Source organism: Neovison vison, chromosome 3 (genome assembly GCF_020171115.1).
Source record: "Neovison vison isolate M4711 chromosome 3, ASM_NN_V1, whole genome shotgun sequence".
Taxonomy (NCBI): Eukaryota; Metazoa; Chordata; class Mammalia; order Carnivora; family Mustelidae; genus Neogale; species Neogale vison.
The window spans coordinates 104,616,134-104,636,326 of NC_058093.1; the positions used below are offsets into that span (position 1 = coordinate 104,616,134).

Sequence of the window (20,193 nt, forward strand, 5' to 3'; positions counted from 1 at the left end):
CATTTGCTTGGTTTATATATTGTGATTTGCTATAAAAACTTTACTTCACAAGTGAGTGCATTCTGGTCTTTGAATTAATGCTGAGTGGTAGAGAGAGACCTACTTCATATAAATGTATCATACAACATGACACAGAGAAAGCATTTCCCAAACCTTGCCTCCCTGCCCAGCCATCTGAATGAAGCATTTTTTTAAAGCTTGGAATGGCTCATTTTTCTGTATGGGAATATGTGTGTTTCTTCTTTTTTTTTTTTTAAAGATTTTATTTATTTATTTGACAGAGATAGATCACAAGTAGGCAGAGAGGCAGGCAGAGAGAGAGAGAGGGAAGCAGGCTCCCCGCTGAGCAGAGAGCCCGATGCGGGACTCGATCCCAGGACCCCGAGATCACGACCTGAGCCAAAGGCAGCGGCTTAACCTACTGAGCCACCCAGGTGCCCCTATGTGTGTTTCTTCTTATTGATCCAATGACTTACACGCTGTAGGGGGTGAAGGACCCACCTTACAATGGCTTCTCATTTCCTCTAAGACAGGTTTCTTAAGATCACGTCTTAGGTCCATTTGTAGATGAACATGTCTCTATTTGGAGACTCCTCCCCCAATCACTTCCCCACCCCATACCTGGTACCCACTGTGATGTTTCATGCCTTTGTTCCTGAGTATTCTCATTTATGCATGGAAAGCTTCCTTCTCTCATCCCTATCTGCTGAGTGAATTCTTCTTCAGTTCTGAAGCCTTTGCTGATTGTCTTCCCCAGAGTTCATTATTCCTTTCATTATACCTTGTACATTTTCATCATTGCATGTGGGAAATTATATTAAAATGCTTTAGTTGTATGTCTAACCTTAAGGAATTAAGTTTTCTAAGGACAGAGACCCACGATTTGGCACAAAGTAGCACTTAAATATTTTTTGGACAAAAACAAATTTTCCTGTTAGTTAAGTAGAGACCTATTAAAGGTGTTCCCTGGCATGTTTCTCAAGTCTCCTGTAAAAAACTTATGACCGAGAGAGAGTCATGCCAGGACTTGGTGAGACAGACCCAAATTCCCCTTATGGTAGGTCTGTGTTGTGCTTCATGTGTTGGTCACAAACCCAAATAGTTTTTTGAAGTGATTTAGGAGGATTGCCAACCTCTTAGAGTTCTGAAATTGTTAGTGAAGGCAGTGGGGGAGAAAATGATTGCTTTGTAAAACATGATGTCTCTGCCGAAGTCAGGGATGAAGTGTACCGCTGTCTATGGCTTACATGGAAATGTATAAAAAAATAAGACGGATTGATGGGTGGGGAGAGGGATGCCAAATGGCAGGGATTGTGGTAAAGCAAATGGAGCAAAACACTGGAAAATCTAGGTGGTGGGTATACAGACTTGCTCTGCCGTTTGTTCAGCTTTGCTGAAAGTTTGAAACTTTTCATAACAACATGTTAAGAAAAAAGGATGCTTGTATTATTTTTTAAGACTGTATTTATTGGCTAGGCATGTCAATTAAAAATATTAAATCATCAACATGCACTTCCTAAACCACACTGATTTGTTTTCTTCCTGTTATTTCTTTTCCTCTCTTTATCGAGTCAGCGCTTTCAAATCCCAGTTCCTATGTTGCTTCCTTTAGGAAAATTTCCCTGACCTTCCAGTCTGATTTGGACGTCTCTCCCCTCTATTCCCAGAGCACCCCTTGTATCATTCTTCTGCCACAGAATTTATTATCCTGCACTGTGGTCATTTACTAATCTGTCTGAATCACTAGACTTGGAGTTTCTCGAGTCAAAACCTAGAGAGGTTTCTGGAACACTTTTGGTACAAGTAAGAAAACAACAACAACAACGAGTGGACTACCAGTGGCTTAAACAAATAAGGGTTTATTATTTCCGATAAGGGTTTATATCTCCAGCATCAGGAGCCTGGAGGTCAGCATTTCCAGTTTCCAGGATTGGTTTGGTCATGGGCACTTGGCTGGCCCTTCTGCCTTTCACCTCTCTTTCCCTTCATCAGGTCAAGTTGACCAAAGCAGTTATGTGGGTTGAAAATACCCACTGTAGTTATTTCAGTTTTTGAGCTTTGGGCACAGATACTTTGGCAGATATCTTTAGACTTGCTGAATAGTCTTCAGTTCACTTATTATGGTTTCTTCTAGAGAAATTGACTTTGCTTTTGGAAAGTAACAGCTCAGAATTAGATAGATGTCTACCTAGATTTGAAAGCCTCCTGACCCCAACATGGAAGATTATTTCTCCATTTTCAAAGAACTGTAGTAATTCATAGGAGCAAGGCTGCTTCAGAGAAATTGTGTGATGATCTGGAAGTTCCAACCTCATGAATCAACCTGAGCTCTCTGGGAAACACTTGTGGACTAGAAATTAGGCCAAAAGCCGTTTCACTTTCCTAAAGTGAAGCCTTCTGGGAAGGCCCACGCCTTATCCCATTTATTCTATTTTAGTCACAATTCAGATGTGCTTAATTACCTAGTTAATTGCTCAGAACACTTATTAAAAAGCACATAATTGGAAAAGGAGCAGTGGAAAGAAGACCTGGCATAGGTAAGTCAGTAAGCTGAGGTTCCATGGAAGGGGGCCGAATGAGCGTACATCTGAGTCTACTCACATCAGCCCAAGGCTACTCACATAACTGATCTCATGCTGAGGATGGTCCTTAAATCGTCAGGAAAGATTTAATTATGTTCAGCCTGCTCTAAGAAGACAGATGGATATAATATGTGAGAGATAACGTGCCAAACTTCACAAATATGATCTCAAATAGGTTTTAAATATAGAAATATATAGATTAGAATACTGGCAGGAAATCTGTTAATAGTGAATATCTCTGTGTGGCAGAATCGTAAGTGATTTTTTTCTCTTTTAAAGATAGTTATTTCCTAAATTTTCTTTATTTTTTTTTTAAAGATTTTAAAGTAATCTCTGCACCTAATGGCGGGCTCAAACTCATAGGCCCAAGATCAAGAGTCATGCTTTCCACTGACTGAACCAGCCAGAAGCCCCTATTTTCTAAACTTTCTATTGAGGATTGAAAGGGTTCAGAGCATGCTATCCCAAAATATGCTGCTTTGACATAGGATTATTTTTAGCTGAAGGCAATTGAAAAGTAAGAGACCAAAATAAAATTCTGTGCCTCCCCCTCTCTACCAGGAAGAGCAGGGCTATTCTGAATTACTTGAGAGCTCTGGACTCTTAACCAGCCCAGAGAAGGCACCGGTGGAACCTGCATAACACTCGTGTACTCACCAGCTCTTAATGTCCGTCAGTTTCCCCTATATAGTATTTGTCTTCCCACAACTTGTTGCCCCTAGAAGTGCAAAATTCTTTGTTTTTGGTCTTGTCACTTCTGCATGAAATTTATTATTATTATTTTTATGATGCTAGGTAAGCCGAAGTTCTAACCGCCCCTTTGAGTTACTCATCACTGAGTTTGTGTATATGAGATGCACACAGTAATAAACTCCTGTTTGTTTTTCTCTGTGAATCTGTTTTTTTTTGTCAGTTAAATCTGCAGGGCCCCAGCCAATTAGCCAAAGTTAGGTAGAGAAAAACCATAGTTTTTTTTTTTTCTCCCTCTCTATAGTATTATAATTTTTGTTTTAATATTTAAAAACATATTTTAGATGTTGAAAGCAGATCTTGTTCACCTCCTGGTCTTTTGACAAAGTCATTTTTCTAACGTTTTGATTTTGGCTTTGTTAAAAATGCTCAGAATGTACATTTTATAGCAGTTGTCTGAAAAATCCTACTTGTTATGGATGTGGACTCCCGTGTATGGTGATTTTCTTAGGTTTGTCATAGGTTGGAATTGTGCACTCCTTATTTTAGCTGTGACTATCCTGATCTGTTTTACTGCATGTTGTCCTCCCAGAGAGGTTTTGTTTATTACTCTGCCTTGTGCTCCAGCATCATGACTAGACAGGGAATGCTTTTTATGTTAATTGGGAGAAATGCTATGGTTACAGATTTTCTGGGTATACTTCCATGCAGCTGGGGCCCAGTCAGACAAACTTCCTTGTCATTGCCCCCTGTTGGTCAACAAATGTTTTTGTAGTCCATTTTTTTTTTTTTTTTTAAACCTTGTAGGTGTGTTCCCCCAACGGCCTTGGCTTCTCAGTTCTCAACTGAGAAGAGATCTCAGTTCTAACTCCCTCCAGGCCTGGGCAGCTGGTCTTCTAGCCCTGTGTGTTTGTTAAATCCGAAGTTAGCAAGAACAGCAGCTATTCAGGACTGTAGGAATAGTGGCTGTTACTTCCCTGATTGTTTTTACCCTACCATGGGGATTTCTTACTTTTCTTTTGAGCTCAGCTGTGCACGTAAGAGAACTTTTCAATCTTGGATGTCTGCTATAATCACCTGGGAAGCTTTTAGAAGTCCCCATGCCCAGGCTGCATGCAAGGCCAATTCCACCAGAAGCCCCGGGGTGGGACCCACGCATCAGGATGTTTTTAAACCTCCACAGGTGATTTCCATTGTGCAGCCAAGGATGGAAACCACTGATCTAAAGCAATGTTGTTTTATTTTGCCTGGATGATTTATGTGTGTGCTGTGTGTATTAATTTATTGTTCTAGCACTGATGCTTTCAAGTTACCTGGTCAACAGTAATAGAAATAGGAGCCTGTTATTTTGTAATTAGAAAAATATTAAAGATTTTAAAAAGCTAGAATTTGCTAGGAAGGAAATCAACCTTTATTAAGTTCCTACTGGGTGCTAGGCACTGAGGTCATTCACATATGTTGTCTCATTTAATCCTCAGGCGAATCCTGCAAGGTAGGGGGTGGTTCGTTTTGGCAGGTAAAAAACTGGCTTGGAGAAATCAAATAGTTCTAAGTCTCACAGCTCACAAATGACAGACTCAGGCTCAAGTCCATGAGATGCCCAGCCCCATATCCTTTTCCTTACCCTGTGGTATATGTGAAATGGTTTTTCCATACACATTAGTTAAAATAAAAAATTGGTACTGGGATTAAAATAAGTTCCAGATATTTGTTAAATTTACTTATTTGGAAAATTTTATCTTCCCACTAATACCAGAGATTCTTGTCTCTTTATATCTCACATCTGATGTTAAACTGATTTTGACTTATCAATTGTTATTATAGGAAAGTTTAACTCATTTTAATTTACCACCTTAAATACACTTGGAAAAAATAATTTAGTTCCTTCTCTTAACTCTGTCATGTGCCACAAAGAGATACTTACTATAAAAACTGCATTTACTCATCCCCTTCCCAAGCACCTCCTTCGCCCATGTGGAGGTCTCTTTGAGTGTCTGTGCTGGGAGGTAGAGGTCCAGGGTGGGGTGAGGAGTAGAATAAAGAGGTGGAGGCTGAGGTCCCTGAGTGCTGGTGTTCTCTGGGGTACCAGATGACTTGAGGTAGGGGTGGAAAGAGGGAGCTCTCTGGTAACTCCACTTCAGTGAAACACTTTTGAGGATATATGGATTTCTGGCGGCAGGCTGTCCTTTCCTACCCACCCCAGCGATATAGGCATTGGATGTGCGTACCTATTTTTTCCCACTTTCCGTCCTGCTTTCTCTCTGGCTCTGCTGTGCTATGTTACTTGCAGGGTTGTTGAAGAGGTGGTTTTATCTCTGTTTGCAACCTAGAAGATTTATTTCTCTCTTGGAATGTCTGGCTTAGGCTTTTCTGGGGCATGTGGATTTCATTTGATTTTTAGTTGGTAGAAATCAAACTGCTTCTAAGTCTTTGTCTCCTTCATTGGCAGCTCTTCAGCTAGCAGCTCTCTTCGTGTGTTGCAACCTTAGAAAACCAGCAGGATGGCCGCAAACAAGAGTAAGGGCCAGAGCTCCTTGGCCCTTCACAAGGTGATCATGGTTGGCAGTGGAGGGGTTGGCAAGTCGGCCCTGACGCTTCAGTTCATGTATGATGAGGTAAGACATACCAGGCACAGATGGCTTTCATCATCGAGTCTGCTGTAACAATGTCCCTTTTCCAACTGTGTCCATGTGCTCATTGCCCCACATGCATGGAGGGTCATGGGCAAATTTGTGTTAACTTGGTTTCTGAATAGCTTCCTGGGGGAGTCTAATCAGCATAAGACCTGGGTTCCTGATTTTTGGTAAGTAATTTCAAATGTGGCAAGTATGTGAGGGGTCCCTGCTTGCATGATTTCCATCATCCTTTATGATTTCTTTCTGACACAAGGGAGGAGGCTGTTTCTAAAGAACAGATCAGATACTTAGCTTTGTAACAGTCAATTTGGGGAGATATTAAAGGGAGCTAAGTTGTCGTAAGACAGTCTTTCCCCAAGTGATAGACATCCAATTCTCTCTAGTTCTCCTACACAGCAAAGGGAAGCTTGAACCATCCTTGCCTTAAATTGATATCACTTAATGTAGATAATAGAGCTGGTGCCAAGTCCAGTGTGGCAACAGTTTTGATTTCTGTGGCAACAAACATCCCTGCCTGATGGCCATTGGCTGGTATTAAAGGCAGAGTGTTCTGACAAGAGCTTGCATTCTGTTCACAAGGGTGTGTGCTTTACAAGATTTGCAGACAGAAGTGACTTGTAGCCACAGTTGGTTAAGATTGTTATCTGTTTTCCCTAGACTTGCCCTCTGTCCAGTTTCCGCTGATGTTGGATGGTATTGGTGTGGCAATGACCATTTTTGGGATCTAGCTTAGGGAAGTGGAATAGGGATACTGTTAGTTGGGAATTAGTGGAATATAGTTATGTGGTTTGGAGTCACTTTGGCATGTGGTTGTTACCAGCTGTCCCACTGTCAGCATGGCTTCCAGGAATATGGCCACCACCTAGTCTGCTAACTCACCTGGCACTGTGACATGAGATACAGAGCCAGGAGTATATCGTGGTGTGGATGTTATCCCGTGGCACCTGACTCTGAAAATGTGTGGGCCGTGGAGGAAACGCAAGCATCGAGACGTAAAGAGCTGGTCTGGAAATTGGTCTGGAAGGTTCTTCCAGATCTTACAGCTTCTTACAGGGAAATTGAGTAGAGGTTCCTAAATTTGACAATAGTCCTACAACTTTTATGACTAGTGATGTCAAGTCATTGTGAAGCTGCAAAAAACCCTTCTAAACTTTCAAGAAAAGAGAAATTTGGACTGATTATGCTGGAGGACAGACTAAATTGCTTTTTATTCATTATAGGAAGTAGTACAGAATCACTGGCATGTCTGGTGAGATCATCAGAGTATACGGCAAACAAACAAACCAACAGGAAGGTATGTTAGAGAGATGCCAGGCAGTTACTTAGCCAAAATGTTTTTTCGCTGGATTTTGTGAAATAAGTAGTATTTGTATTGTTTTTCTTTTTTTTCCTTAAAGATTTTATTTATTTATTTGACAGAGTAAGAGAGAGTACAAGCAGGGGGAGTGGCAGGCAAAGGGAGAGGGAGAAGCAGAGTTTGATCCCAGGACACTGGGATTATGACCTGAGCCAAAGGCAGATGCTTAACTGAATGAGCCACCCAGGAGCCCCTTGTATTGATTTTCTGTTGCCATGTAACAAATTCCTACAAATGTAGCAGCCTCAAACAACGCACATTTGTTATCTAGTTTCCAGGGGTCTGGCACAGCTTAGCTGGGTGCTGTTCTCCGGGTCCCACAAGGCTGCATCAGTGTCAACTGTGGCTCTGAGCTCAGCTGAGGCTCGGGTCCTCTTCCACGCTCTGGGTGCTGACAGAGTTCGGTTTCTTGCAAACATGGGTTGGAGGTCCATAGGTCCTTGCTACCAGGCTCTTTCCGTAGGTAGTTCATATGATGGCAGCCGCCTCTTCAGGGCCAGTAGGAATGTCTCTCTGGTTAGCTAAGACAGATTCTTATATAAGAAAATGAAATCACAGGGTGATCTTGTGGCTATTGCCACAGTCCCTTGGTTAGAAGCCAGTCACAGATTCCTCTGTATTTAAGGGGAGAGCATCTTACCAGGGCATGACTTACTGAGGGTCCCCTGAGGGTATATTTGCCGTAGTAGTTGTCCATTTAAAAAAATTTATAATGGATTATGATTTCTTTTCCCACTCTAGATATTCATTTTTGTATCCAATATTATATGAGTCATTTTATATTCTGTCCTTAAAAAAGATGAATAAGCTTCAGACCAAATTTCCTCCTTGAATGAATAAACTTTAGACCTTGATTTCCTCCTGGGTCATTCCCTCCCTATATCTCACAATAAGAAACCTTTGTCTTTTGATGTTTGCTTCTCTTTATCTTGTACTAGGGGCCAAAGTGGGGAAGTCTCGTGGAATCTGCTTGATTTACTAAGAATGTTTTTTTGCATAAAAGAGGTGGGGCATGTCTTGAAGATGGCTTTGGAAGTCTTTGTTTCTGCTTGATAACATAATTTGCTTACTAAAAATTCCTTAATTTTTCTTCTGTGGAGTCTGGGAGGAAGAGAGAGTGAGGAGAAGAGTTAAGATGGAGACAGGATTAGAGGAGTAGCTTGTTAATCAAGATGAAGAAGGGAATTTTGTCCCCCCAGGGAATCACTGACAATGTCTGGAGATATTTATGGGTGTCCCAACGAGAGGACCGGTGCTACTAGCACCTACTGGGTAGAGGCCAGGGATGGTGCTAAGCAACCTGTGGCACACAGGAGAGATCCCACAACAACAAATTCTCCAGTGCAGATAGTCTTGTCAATAGCAGGGCTGCCGACACTCTACGAGATGAAGTAGGAGAGTCAGATCGGGATTTGTGTTTTTGTTATGTATGTTTGTGTGTGCGTATGGTGAGAGGGAGGGGAAAAGATGCACGCAGAAGACTTTTGCTCCCCTTTTCCAGTATCTTCAGAGAAAACACGGAAAGCTGGGCTTGATCTTAGTCTGTTTTTTTCTTGGGCTATCATATTTGAGGACTGGAGAGCAGCAGTTGTTGAAAAAATGATAACATAAAATTAGAGCAAGCAAAGCGTAGAGATGAAGCGTTGTATGTTTGGAGAAGTCTTTAATTGATTTTCTAAAATAGTGCTGTCTTCTAGAACCTTCTACCATGGTGAAAATGTTCTGTATTTATGCTGTCCATACGTGTGGCTCCTCAGCTCCATGACGTGAACTTAGTGGCTATTATATTGGGCAGTAGAGATCCAGAATCATAATTTTGGAGCTTGAAGAAACCTTCACAGTGATTCCCAAACTTAGCTGATCACAGAATCTCCTGGGGGGGGGACTTTGTAAAAAAACACCTTATGGATACTATTTCTAGATTTGAAAATGGGAATCTTTCTTTTTAAGAAGCTCTCTTGGAGTTTCCAACATATGGCCAAGTGTGGCGACTTCTGCCTGAGACATGAGCTAGTCAAGCCTGATTTCGCAGACGAGGAAACTAGGTCCTGCACTCGGGGATGCCAGTTATCTAATGTCTCACGGGCTACCCACGTTCTTTGTTCTTGGTCCTGTGCTTTACCCCAAGTTAAAAAAAAATCAAGATTATGGCAAAAATTGCTGTGAAAATTAGATTATGTGAGGAATGGTGGTTCCAGAAGTGTGTATTTTTGGCTAAGTTCGGACTTTGAGAAAAATTGGAGGGAGATCTTAACCTTTTTATCTTTGATCTCTTATACTCTTTAGACTGTCAGCGGCTGGCTCAGTGGCTGGCTAAGTCATGCTCAGTAAGAAGGGAGTCTCCATGAAAGTTGTCTTAGTTTTGTGTGTCTTGGGCATATGAAACTGAATCACACACAGCCTTGCAAGGCCTGGATCATCTTAGCAGATACCAAGACTCTAGGGATTTCCTGTTTCTAGTGGAAAAAAGAAAACATCAAGATTGCAATCTGTGTTCTAATAATCTGCACACCTTTCCTGGCATAGAGGTATGCCGTCGTATCAGGACCTCTGGTTTCCCGCCTTCTGGGAGTCCCTGGAACTCTTGCTATTTTGACCTTGAAAGCTCAGAAATGAACAATTGAGATGCTTTATGATGATATTCAGAAATTTGCAGAGGGTGGTGGGCTTTTTTGGGGTCATGGATTTATCTCTTTTGAAAGGAGTTAAAAGGACACTGTGTGAAGCATAGGTCAATTTTCACGTATTATATATTTTAAGATACTGTTAGTACAAACTTAAGAACCTAATACTAAAAATTGTTTTGTTTTTTGTTCTGAAATTTAAAATCACTTGAAGAACCAGTGGCTTTTAATTGGCAGCATGAAGCTATTTTTTAAAAAATTTATTTTAGAGAGAGGATGTGTGCAAGTGGGGGGAGGGGTTGGGGGGAGAGAGAGACAGAGAGAGAGAGAGAGAGAAGCAGACTCCCTGCTGAGCACAGAGCCCCCTGCAGAGCTTGATCTCACAACTCTGAGATCATGACCTGAGTTGAAATCAAGAGTTGGAATCAACCAACTGAGCCACCCAGGTGCCCCAGTATGAGGCTCTTTTTTCTTTCCCTAAAGATTTTATTTATTTATTTGACAGAGAGAGATCACAAGTAGGCAGAGAGGCAGGCAGAGAGAGAGGGGGAAGCAGGCTCCCTGCTGAGCAGAGAGCCCGCTGCGGGGCTCGATCCCAGGACCCTGAGATCATGACCCGAGCTGAAGGCAGAGGCTTAACCCACTGAGCCACCCAGCCATGAGGCTCTTTTTAAGGGTATTCTTCAAAGGGCTCATAAGTTCAAATTGCTAATTTCAGTTCAATTTTTAAATTTTTAAAATTTAGGGTCACCTGGGTGGCTTAGTAGGTTAAGTGTCTGCCTTTGGCTCAGGTCATGATCTCAAGGTCCTGGGTTCAAGTTCCACATTGGGGGTTCCTGCTCAGTGGGGAACCTGCTTCTCCGTCTCCTGCTTCCCCTGTTTGTGTTCCCTCCCTTGCTTGCTCTCTCTGTCAAATAAATAAAAACCTTTAAAAAAACAAATTAAAAAAATTTAAATTATAGTTTATTAAGGTATAATTCACATGCCATGATATTCACCCTTTTCAAGTGTGAATTCACAAGTCAATTCAATGACTTTAATATATTCACACAGAAGTGCAACCATCACTATATAATTTTAGAACAATTTTCTCAAAAAAAGAAAAAAAGAAAAGAAACACTCTACATATTAACATCTTTCCTCATTACTGCCTCCCCTGCTTCCCCTCCTCGTTCTTGATAACCACTTTCTATTCTTATGGATTTGCCTATCTAGACATTTCATATAAATCGAATCATATAACATATAATCTTTATATCTGGCTTTTTCACTTTGCATAATGTCTTGAAAGCTCACCATATTGTAACTTGTATCTGTGCTTTGTTCCTTTTTTTTTTTTTTTAGAAGATTTTTATTTATTTGAGAGAGTGAGCGAGCATGGAGTGGGGCATGGCAGGACAGGGAGAGGGAGAATCAGACTCCCCACTGAGCAGGGAGCCTGATGTGGGACTTGATCTCAGGACCCTGAGATCATGATTTGAGCCAAAGGCAGATGCTCAACTGACTGAGCCACCCAGGCGCCCTTCCCTTTTTTTTTGGATTCTTATTTATTTACTTAAGATAGAGCACGTGTGCATGCATGCTCTCAAGTGGGGGGAAGGGCAGAGGGAGAGAGAGAATTTTTTTTTATAATTTTTTTTTAAGATTGTATTTATTTATCAGAGAGAGAGGGGGCCAGAGAGCAAGCACAGGCAGACAGAACTGGCAGGCAGAGGCAGAGGGAGAAGCAGGCTCCTTGCCGAGCAAGGAGCCCCATGCGGGACTCGATCCCAGGACACCGGGATCATGACCTGAGCCGAAGGCAGCTGCTTAACCAACTGAGCCACCCATGCATCCCTCTTTTTTTTTTTTTTTTTTTTTAAGATTTTATTTTTTTATTTATAGACAGAGTTCACAAGTAGGCAGAGAGGCAGGCGGCGGGGGGCGGGGGGACGCAGGCTCCCCGCTGAGCAGAGAGCCAGATATGGGGCTTGATCCCAAGACCCTGAGATCATGACCCGAGCTGAAGGCAGAGGCTTTAACCCACTGAGCCACCCAGGCGCCCCAGAGAGAGAGAATCTTTTTTTTTTTTTTTTAATTTTTTAATTTTTTTATAAACATATATTTTTATCCCCAGGGGTACAGGTCTGTGAATCGCCAGGTTTACATACTTCACAGCACTCACCAAAGCACATACCCTCCCCAATGTCCATAACCCCACCCCCCTTCTCCCAACCCCTCTCCCCCCAGCAACCCTCAGTTTGTTTTGTGAGATTAAGAGTCACTTATGGTTTGTCTCTCTCCCAATCCCATCTTGTTTCATTTTTTAAAGATTTTATTTATTTATCTGACAGACAGAGATCACAAGTAGGCAGAGAGGCAGGCAGAGAGAGAGGAGGAAGCAGGCTTCCTGCGGAGCAGAGAGCCCAACGCGGGGATCGATCCCAGGACCCTGGGACCACGACCCAAGCGGAAGGCAGAGACTTTAACCCACTGAGCCACCCAGGCACCCGGAGAGAGAGAATCTTAAGCAGGCTCCACACCCAGCATGGAATCCAGTGTGAGGCTCTATCTCATGATGCTGAGATCATGACCTGAGCTGAAATAAGGGGTTGGACACTTAACTGACTGAACTACCCAGGTGCCCCAGTACTTCATTCCTTTTTATCATGGAATAATATTCCATTGTCTGGACATGGTATATTTTATTTATGCCTTCATCAATTGATAGATATTTGGATTGTGTCTGCTTCTTTGGCTATTTTGAATAACATTGCTATGAACATTTGTGTATAAATTTTTGTGTAGACCTATGTCTTAAATTCTCTTGCATAAATATATTGAGGCATGAAACTTGTTGAGTCTTATGGTAACTGTACGTATAACTTTTTGGGAATGGCAAAGCTGTTTTCCATAGCATGTGCACCATTTTATAATCCTATAAGCAATGTATGAGGATTTCAATTTCTTCATATCCTTGCCAACACTTATCATTGTCTCTTTTTTGATTTTACATCCTAGTAGGTATGAAGTGGTATCTCATTGTGGTTCTGATTTACATTTCTCCGATGACTAATGATGTTGGGCCTTGTTTGATGTACTTATTGCCATTTGTATATCATCTTTGGAGAAATGTTTATTTGGGTCCTTTCTGTATTTTCAAATTGGGTTATTTGTCTTTTTATTGTTAAATTTTAAGAGTATTTTATGTTTTTGGAATATAAGTCCCTTATTAGATATATGATTAATAAATTTTTTCTCTCATTTTATGGGTTATCTTTTCACTTTCTTTTTTTTTAAGATTGTATTTATTTATTTGACAGAGATCACAAGTAGGCAGAGAGGCAGACAGAAAGAGGGGGGGGAAGCAGGCTCCCTGCTGAGCAGAGAACCCGATGTGGAGCTCGATCCCAGAACCCTGGGATCAGGACCTGAGCCAAAGGCAGAGGCTTTAACTAACTGAGCCACCCAGGCATCTCTTTTCACTTTCTTGATGCTGTCTTTTGAAGCATGAAAGTTTTAAATTTTGATGAAGTCCATTTGTGCTTTTGATGTCTTATCTGAGAACACATTGCCAAATCCAAGGTCATAAAGATTTACACCAATGTTTTCCTCTTAGGGTTTTGGGGTTTTAGCTCTTACTTTTCAGTCTTGACTCATTTTGAGTTAATTTTTGTATGTGATGTGTAGTATGGGTCTAACTTCATTCTTTTGCATGGGGGAATCTGCCTAAACTGGCACTAATTCAATTTTGATAGTACATTGCTGTCATTAATTTAGTTTTTTCCTAAACATTTATACTTCCGACTTCATTAAGATAATTACTTACTTGGGACACCTGGGTGGCTCAGTTGGTTAAGCAGCTGCCTTCGGCTCAGGTCATGATCCCAGCGTCCTGGGATCAAGTCCCACATTGGGCTCCTTGCTCGCCAGGGAGCCTGCTTCTCCCTCTGCCTCTGCCTGCCTCTCTGTCTGCCTGTGCTCGCTCTCTCTCCCTCTCTCTCTGACAAATAAATAAATAAAATCTAAAAAAAAAAAAGATAATTACTTACTTGATGTCTACTACAATGAAAAGAAAAGAGCTTTGAAATATTAATATCATTATTACTCAGTAATACAAGCACCGAGGGAACTTTAGCATTTATTTGAAATTCTTTTGTCCTTAGTCTCTTTTTGTGGGACATAAAATCAAAATACTCTGTGCTAAAGTCTCTTGAATTAATTCTTTCTCTGTTTGGCTCTATTACCAATTTAATATTCATTTAGGTTTATTTGCTTCAGTCTCTCTGTTTCACAGCTTTTAAATTTTTTTTATTTGTCCTTCCAGGTTATCTTTTTGGCAAATGCCTAAAAACATACATATGTATATATGTACCTATTAAGATATGTATAAACATACACAACCACTATACGCACACACACGTTTCTTTTTCTTTATTCTCCCTACTTTACTTCTTTACTTGTGCACAAGGTAGACTGTTCTAATCTGGAGATCTTTCTGTATCTGTACATAGTTCTCTTTGTCATTTCTTATAGCTGCATAGTATTCCATTGGCGGGTGCCTGTTGCTGGGCGTTTGGGTGCTTATTAATCATTTGCTGTCACACACGGTGCCACAGGGATCACCTGTATGTTGCTGTAGGTTAGATTCCTAGAAGCTGGGTGGCTGGGACCCAGGGTGAGTGCTACTCCAGTGCTCTTAGATTTTGCCAAATTCATCCCCATAAAGACTGCACTGTTCTCCCCTCCCACCAGCCGTGTACAAGAGGGCCTTTTCCCCAGAGTGTGTTGTCCGACGGTGGGGTTTTGCCAGTCTGGTAGGTGACAAATGGTGTCTCCACGTAGTTAACAACTTCCATTCTCTATTAAGTGAGGATGAACATCTTTTCGTATGTTTCACATCATACGTATTTATTTTTCTGTGAATTGTTTATGTCTGTTGCCACTTTTTCCCATTGGATTGTTGATCTTTTTTTCTGTTTCTAAGAACCATTTAAACATAGCTCTTTGTGATGTGGGTTCAAATACTTTCCCTCTGTGTGTCATTTGTCTTTTTTTATAGTGTGTTGTGCCATACGGAAGTTTCAAACATTTTTTATGTAGTCTAATTTATTGATTTTTTCTTACATGGCTTCTGGATTTTGAGTCATAGTTAAAAAGGCCTTCCCTACTTCAAGGTAATAAAAGGATTTCACCCATGTTTTCTTCTGGTGCTTGAGGGGTTTATTTTTATATTTCATTATGTGTATATTTAATCTTCTTAGTCCCTTTTGCCAAAACTACTTTTCAGATGAGTTTTATACTTCTGTTGAGTATGTATAAGAGCTTCTGTTTCTCACCCTTGCCCGTGTTTGTATAATTTTATACTGAGAATAATATTGCCAAGTGTTCTTTCTGCCCTGTGCTTGGACTCCTCATCTACAAAATGGGAATTTCTGCTCCTGTTTAAAAACAAAATAAGAAGAGGCAGAGCTGAGAGCGATAAAGAACAGAAGGGGTATAAGAGGAGAGTTTTAATTTCATAACGCTTTGTACATAGTGTGGTAATGACAGGCACTCGGTAAATATGCAGTTGATTGGAGGCAAAGTGCCCATATATTGAAATGTATGTTTTTGGCAGATCTTCTTTCCCTTAAAACTTTATTCATTACTGATAATGCTGCTTATTTCCTCAGTTTGTAGAAGACTATGAACCTACAAAAGCTGACAGTTACAGGAAGAAAGTGGTTCTTGATGGAGAAGAAGTCCAGATAGATATTCTGGACACGGCAGGACAAGAGGACTATGCAGCCATTCGAGATAACTACTTCCGCAGTGGGGAAGGTTTCCTCCTCGTGTTCTCAATCACAGAACACGAATCATTTACAGCAACTGCCGAATTCAGGTATGTTTCAAGTGAAAGAGTCTCCAGACTCTGGGAGGCTTTTTGCCTTTCTTTCTCACAGGTTCAGCTTGGCAGGACTTTGGGGCTGAGCACAGTAGTAGAGGGTTGAACTCATTATTAGGGAAAATTCTGCTAAAGAATTTCTGCGACTTTTTGAATCTTGGCACATTATAGTCCACCAGTTGTTATAGTCTCTTGGGGTTGCCATGTTTTATAATTTCTGAATATAAATTATCTGAAGAATCTGTTGTCCCTAGAGAGGACAATGCCATTCCATATTCTCAAGAACCTGTAATTTTGTTTTCATATAAATCCTAAGGGACAATGATTGATGGATTCACTTTTTTTTTAAGATTTGTTTTTTAATGTATTGAGAGAGAAAGCAAGTGAGACAGCAAGCGAGTAAGAGCGTGCACACTCGGGGGGCGGGGGCACTGGGTGAGGGAGAGAATCTCAAGCAGACTCTCTGCTGAGCACGGAGCCTGATGCAGGGCTCGAGGCCATAATCTGCCTCTTAGCAGATTATGACCTGAGCTGAAATGAAGAGTCAGATGCTCAACTCACTGAGCCACCCAGGTGACCCAACTGTTCATATCTTTTTTATAATTTTGCCAGAAAAGTAATCATTTTGCTCTATTTTGAGGTTGATGAAACACTGTCAGGAGACTGCAAGTTTTGGGTACGCATGGCCATTTGCTGCAACTGTAAGGACTGTTAGGCTAGGCGAGTGGAAAAGAGCCCAGCCTTAGAATCTGATGGATCTGGGTTTGAATCCTTGCTCTGCCCCTTAGCACTTTTGTGACCCTGGGCAAGTTTACTCAGCGCTGGAGATTCTGTTTCTCTATCTGAAAATGCACTTGTTAGTTGATGAGTTGAAATGTAATGATGCTTTAGGCTATAAATCCTTCAGGGCAGACACGGTGGCCACCTGCACCACGTGCTGTCCCCAGGTCTTCTCATAGGGTGTGGGGGGGGGTTGCTTTCACAGTGAGTAGAATATTAACTGCTGTAATTCATTTCAAATGGAGGTTAAAGGTTAAAGATACCTTAAGTTCATTTCATTATAAAGAAACAGTGAGCTGTTAGGCATTATCCTAAGACAAATTCTAATGGGAAGAACATCTTTCTCTTTTTACCCCATACGCTTTTTGTTTCTCTTACACAATTATAGTTTTTTTGATGACTCGCCTTATAAACATATCTGCCCAGTTGACTTTTGATTTTAAGAACCAGATCTAGAGTCTAACAGGGAACTAAGAAAGGGGGAAAGACTTTTTTTTTCCCACTCTTTAGCAAGTTCTGGTCAAAAATCGAGGAATCAACCAAAAATAAGAATGAGGAAACTAAATATCCCTCTAAGATTTGGGGGAGGCATCAGTGAGCCTGGAAGGCCTCAAGGGGTGATCCCAGCTAAACCAGCAGAGTGAGTGGAAGGTAAACAAAGTCGATCTCTATTACCGTGCTGCCTAGTGTCAAGTCTTCAAGGGTGGAACATCCAAATTCTCTGATACTATAGTGTGTGAGTCGTGGTGATCAGTTAAATGACCAGGACTCTTCTGAGTGGTCCTATTAATTTTCAGACTTCCCAACATACCTAGAGTTTTCTCTATGTGGGAATAGCCCCAGTATTCATAAAACTGTGTTTGCAGCTACAGAATCCTGTTTTTATCTGTCCTTGAGGATAAAACACGACAGATGCACACGCTTCCTCATTTTCTTGCATATTCTGAACCTTTTGATTTCCCATCACCCCCATGACTCACCAAGAAAGGAAATGATGGGTAGTGGAAGAGTCCTGTCCCGAGAACAGACATCCTTTCTCCCCATGCCATCCCACATGCATGCGTGCACACACACACGCCATTCGTGCGTTCCCACAGATTTGGAGCAGGGTCTCATCTCACCTTGGGAGATGGGTTTTGGTCATTCTGTGAGAACAGGGATCCTTAGAAGAAAAAGGACAGATGACTACCTAAAAGAAAAACAAGGGCAAGTTAGTTCTTCTGACTTGAACTCTGGACACTCAGATAAAAGTCACAGGGCTGTCCAGGTTTCTTACAGCATTGGAAGCAGAAGAATGGAGGTAGAGTATCTGACCCTTTGTGCTTAAACTCATGTTATGCCTCTTAGCAGTTTTCAAACGTAGCATTTCTGTATTTATGGGAAGATCCTGATATAAAACGTTAATATGCTCTATCTTCCTTGAAACTTTCCCTGGATAATACTAAATAAGCTAGAAAAATCAGTTTGTAATAAGAGACCAGACTTGGTACCCCAATTTTTTATTTAACATGTTTATTAGTGAGGTAATTTTACAAACCTGTGCATGACTAATGAGTCAGAGAGCTGTCCGTTTTTCTTGTTCATAGTTTTGCTGATCATTTAACTTATAAATGTAGTATGTTCTTTGACCACTGTTGACATGTAGCCCGTAGTAAAGCTATCTAGCACCCAAAGCGAGAATCATACCCCTAGACCAACGAGCCGCCCCGTAGTAAAGCTATCTAAAGGCAATTTTCAAACATCCACTTTTCTTTTTTTTGTTTTTCTTAAAATATTTGCTTATACTTAAATGGACTCTAATGGAAAAAATTTAAAATATTTTTATTTTTATGAAATGTTACCCTTTATCATATAAAACCAATGCAGAGCTCCACAAAATGCACTTTTGAAGGGACCTTTTTTGGAATATTTTAAAATGTAGAAGTAGAATTGTCTTTACTGGACCAAAATAATGGAAGTGGAATGTTTAATTTGTGTAATTTTGATTTTGATTAATAATTTTAGATAGCTGATAGTTTTAGTAGAGGTAAAATTTAATTGGATTCTTTTCTTTTCCTTTTTTTTTTTTTTTTACTTTGTAGTTGAAGCATAATATGCACTAAAATCTGATTACTCCTTAACATAACTAACCCTGTTCTATTGGCTGTAACATTTACTGTATCTAAATGCAAACTATCTTTGGGGGAGCAGAGGCATACATAGATACAGATTTGGTTGAAACAGAAGTTCACAAAACCATACTTTTATACTCAAGAGTCCTTCTTATGGTTCCATTCTTTTTTTTTTTAAAGATTTTATTTATTTATTTGACAGACAGAAATCACAAGTAGGTAGAGAGGCAGGCAGAGAGATGGGGAGGCAGGCTCCCTGCTGAGCAGAGAGCCCGATGCAGGGCTCGATCCCAGGACCCTGGGATCATGACCTGAGCTGAAGGCAGAGGCTTAACCCACTGAGCCACCCAGGCGCCCCTGATGGTTCCATTCTATTCTATAATATTCTGTTTCACTGAGGAAAAAATTTACGGTTGTGACTTATGAAACTGATTTCATGATCTAATGAACCACTGCCTTCCTTATGAAAAACACTGACTGTTATTCTCACAAAGTAATTATACCATTTTTAAAGGGGAATTATTAAGCATTTTATGTATGAAGATACTTCTCTTACCTTGTTTTTATCCCAGAGGTTCCCAAGTTGTTCTTTTCCTTAAAAGAAAAGTGCCTAAGTGTAAATGGGGGACCCTGTTGAAATGCAGAGTCCTGGGCTCCTAATCAGACATCACTTCTGTGGGACTCCTGTTGGCCCCAGAAATCTGTGTTTGTGATGAGTGTCCCACATCCTTCTGATACAGGCAAACTGAGAACCAGGCTTTCAAAACACTTGTCTCGTTTATGGCAGGATCTAGGGAGTGCGTTCTTGGAACATGCCCTGAGCGTAATAAGCTTTTCTGCCCGAGGAAAGCCTTTCATTTGAGAAGCATCAATGAAGTTGATTCTTATTCTAGCTGTCTTAGCTGTGTTATTTGGTTTTGTTTGTTTGGATGCTATCTCAGGGAACAGATCCTCCGTGTTAAGGCTGAAGAAGATAAAATTCCATTGCTTGTCGTGGGAAACAAGTCCGACCTAGAGGAGCGGAGGCAGGTGCCCATCGAAGAGGCTAGGAGTAAAGCAGAGGAGTGGGGCGTGCAGTATGTGGAGACATCGGCTAAAACACGGGCCAATGTGGACAAGGTAGGTGTGCACTTTGTGCGTGTTTCTTAGAAACAGCAGAATGTAGACATCTCGTCTGTTTGGTTTGGAAGGAACTGTTTATGCAAAGTAGGGGAGGACTGCCTTTTCCAGATGTCTCAGCCAGTACGGTGAGAAGCCCTGGGAGGGTTTGACCCTGGAGTTAAAAAAACACAGAGTCCTCTCACTTTGTCGGGAGTCTTTGTGGGGTATGTTTAGTGCTGACACGGCCCTCGGGAGTCTAGCGAGATGAGACCCTGGCTTTGTGCAGACTGTGTGGGTGGACACGAGTAGTTCTCTGTGCTCTCATTGCCATGGCCTCTTGTTCTTCAGCGTCAAGTTCTTCAGCAGGTTCTCAGGAACTTCCTCCAAGAGACACAGCATATCTTGATTTGCTGTCGGAATCATTCTTTTCACCTTGCTGGCCACTG

The 20,193-nt window shown here is 41.2% G+C and overlaps 1 protein-coding gene across 2 annotated transcripts in view; it reads left to right on the plus strand.

Annotated features, from left to right (window-relative positions):
• RALB (RAS like proto-oncogene B) overlaps nt 1-20,193 on the plus strand; it is a 46,065-nt gene that overhangs the window by 18,680 nt on the left and 7,192 nt on the right. For both annotated transcript variants that reach the window (XM_044242637.1, XM_044242638.1), the window contains exons 2-4: nt 5,722-5,887; nt 15,544-15,752; nt 19,588-19,765. In XM_044242637.1, coding sequence (XP_044098572.1) covers nt 5,774-5,887; nt 15,544-15,752; nt 19,588-19,765 — 501 coding nt within the window. In that variant the 5' untranslated portion in view covers nt 5,722-5,773. The remainder of the gene's footprint in view (nt 1-5,721; nt 5,888-15,543; nt 15,753-19,587; nt 19,766-20,193) is intronic.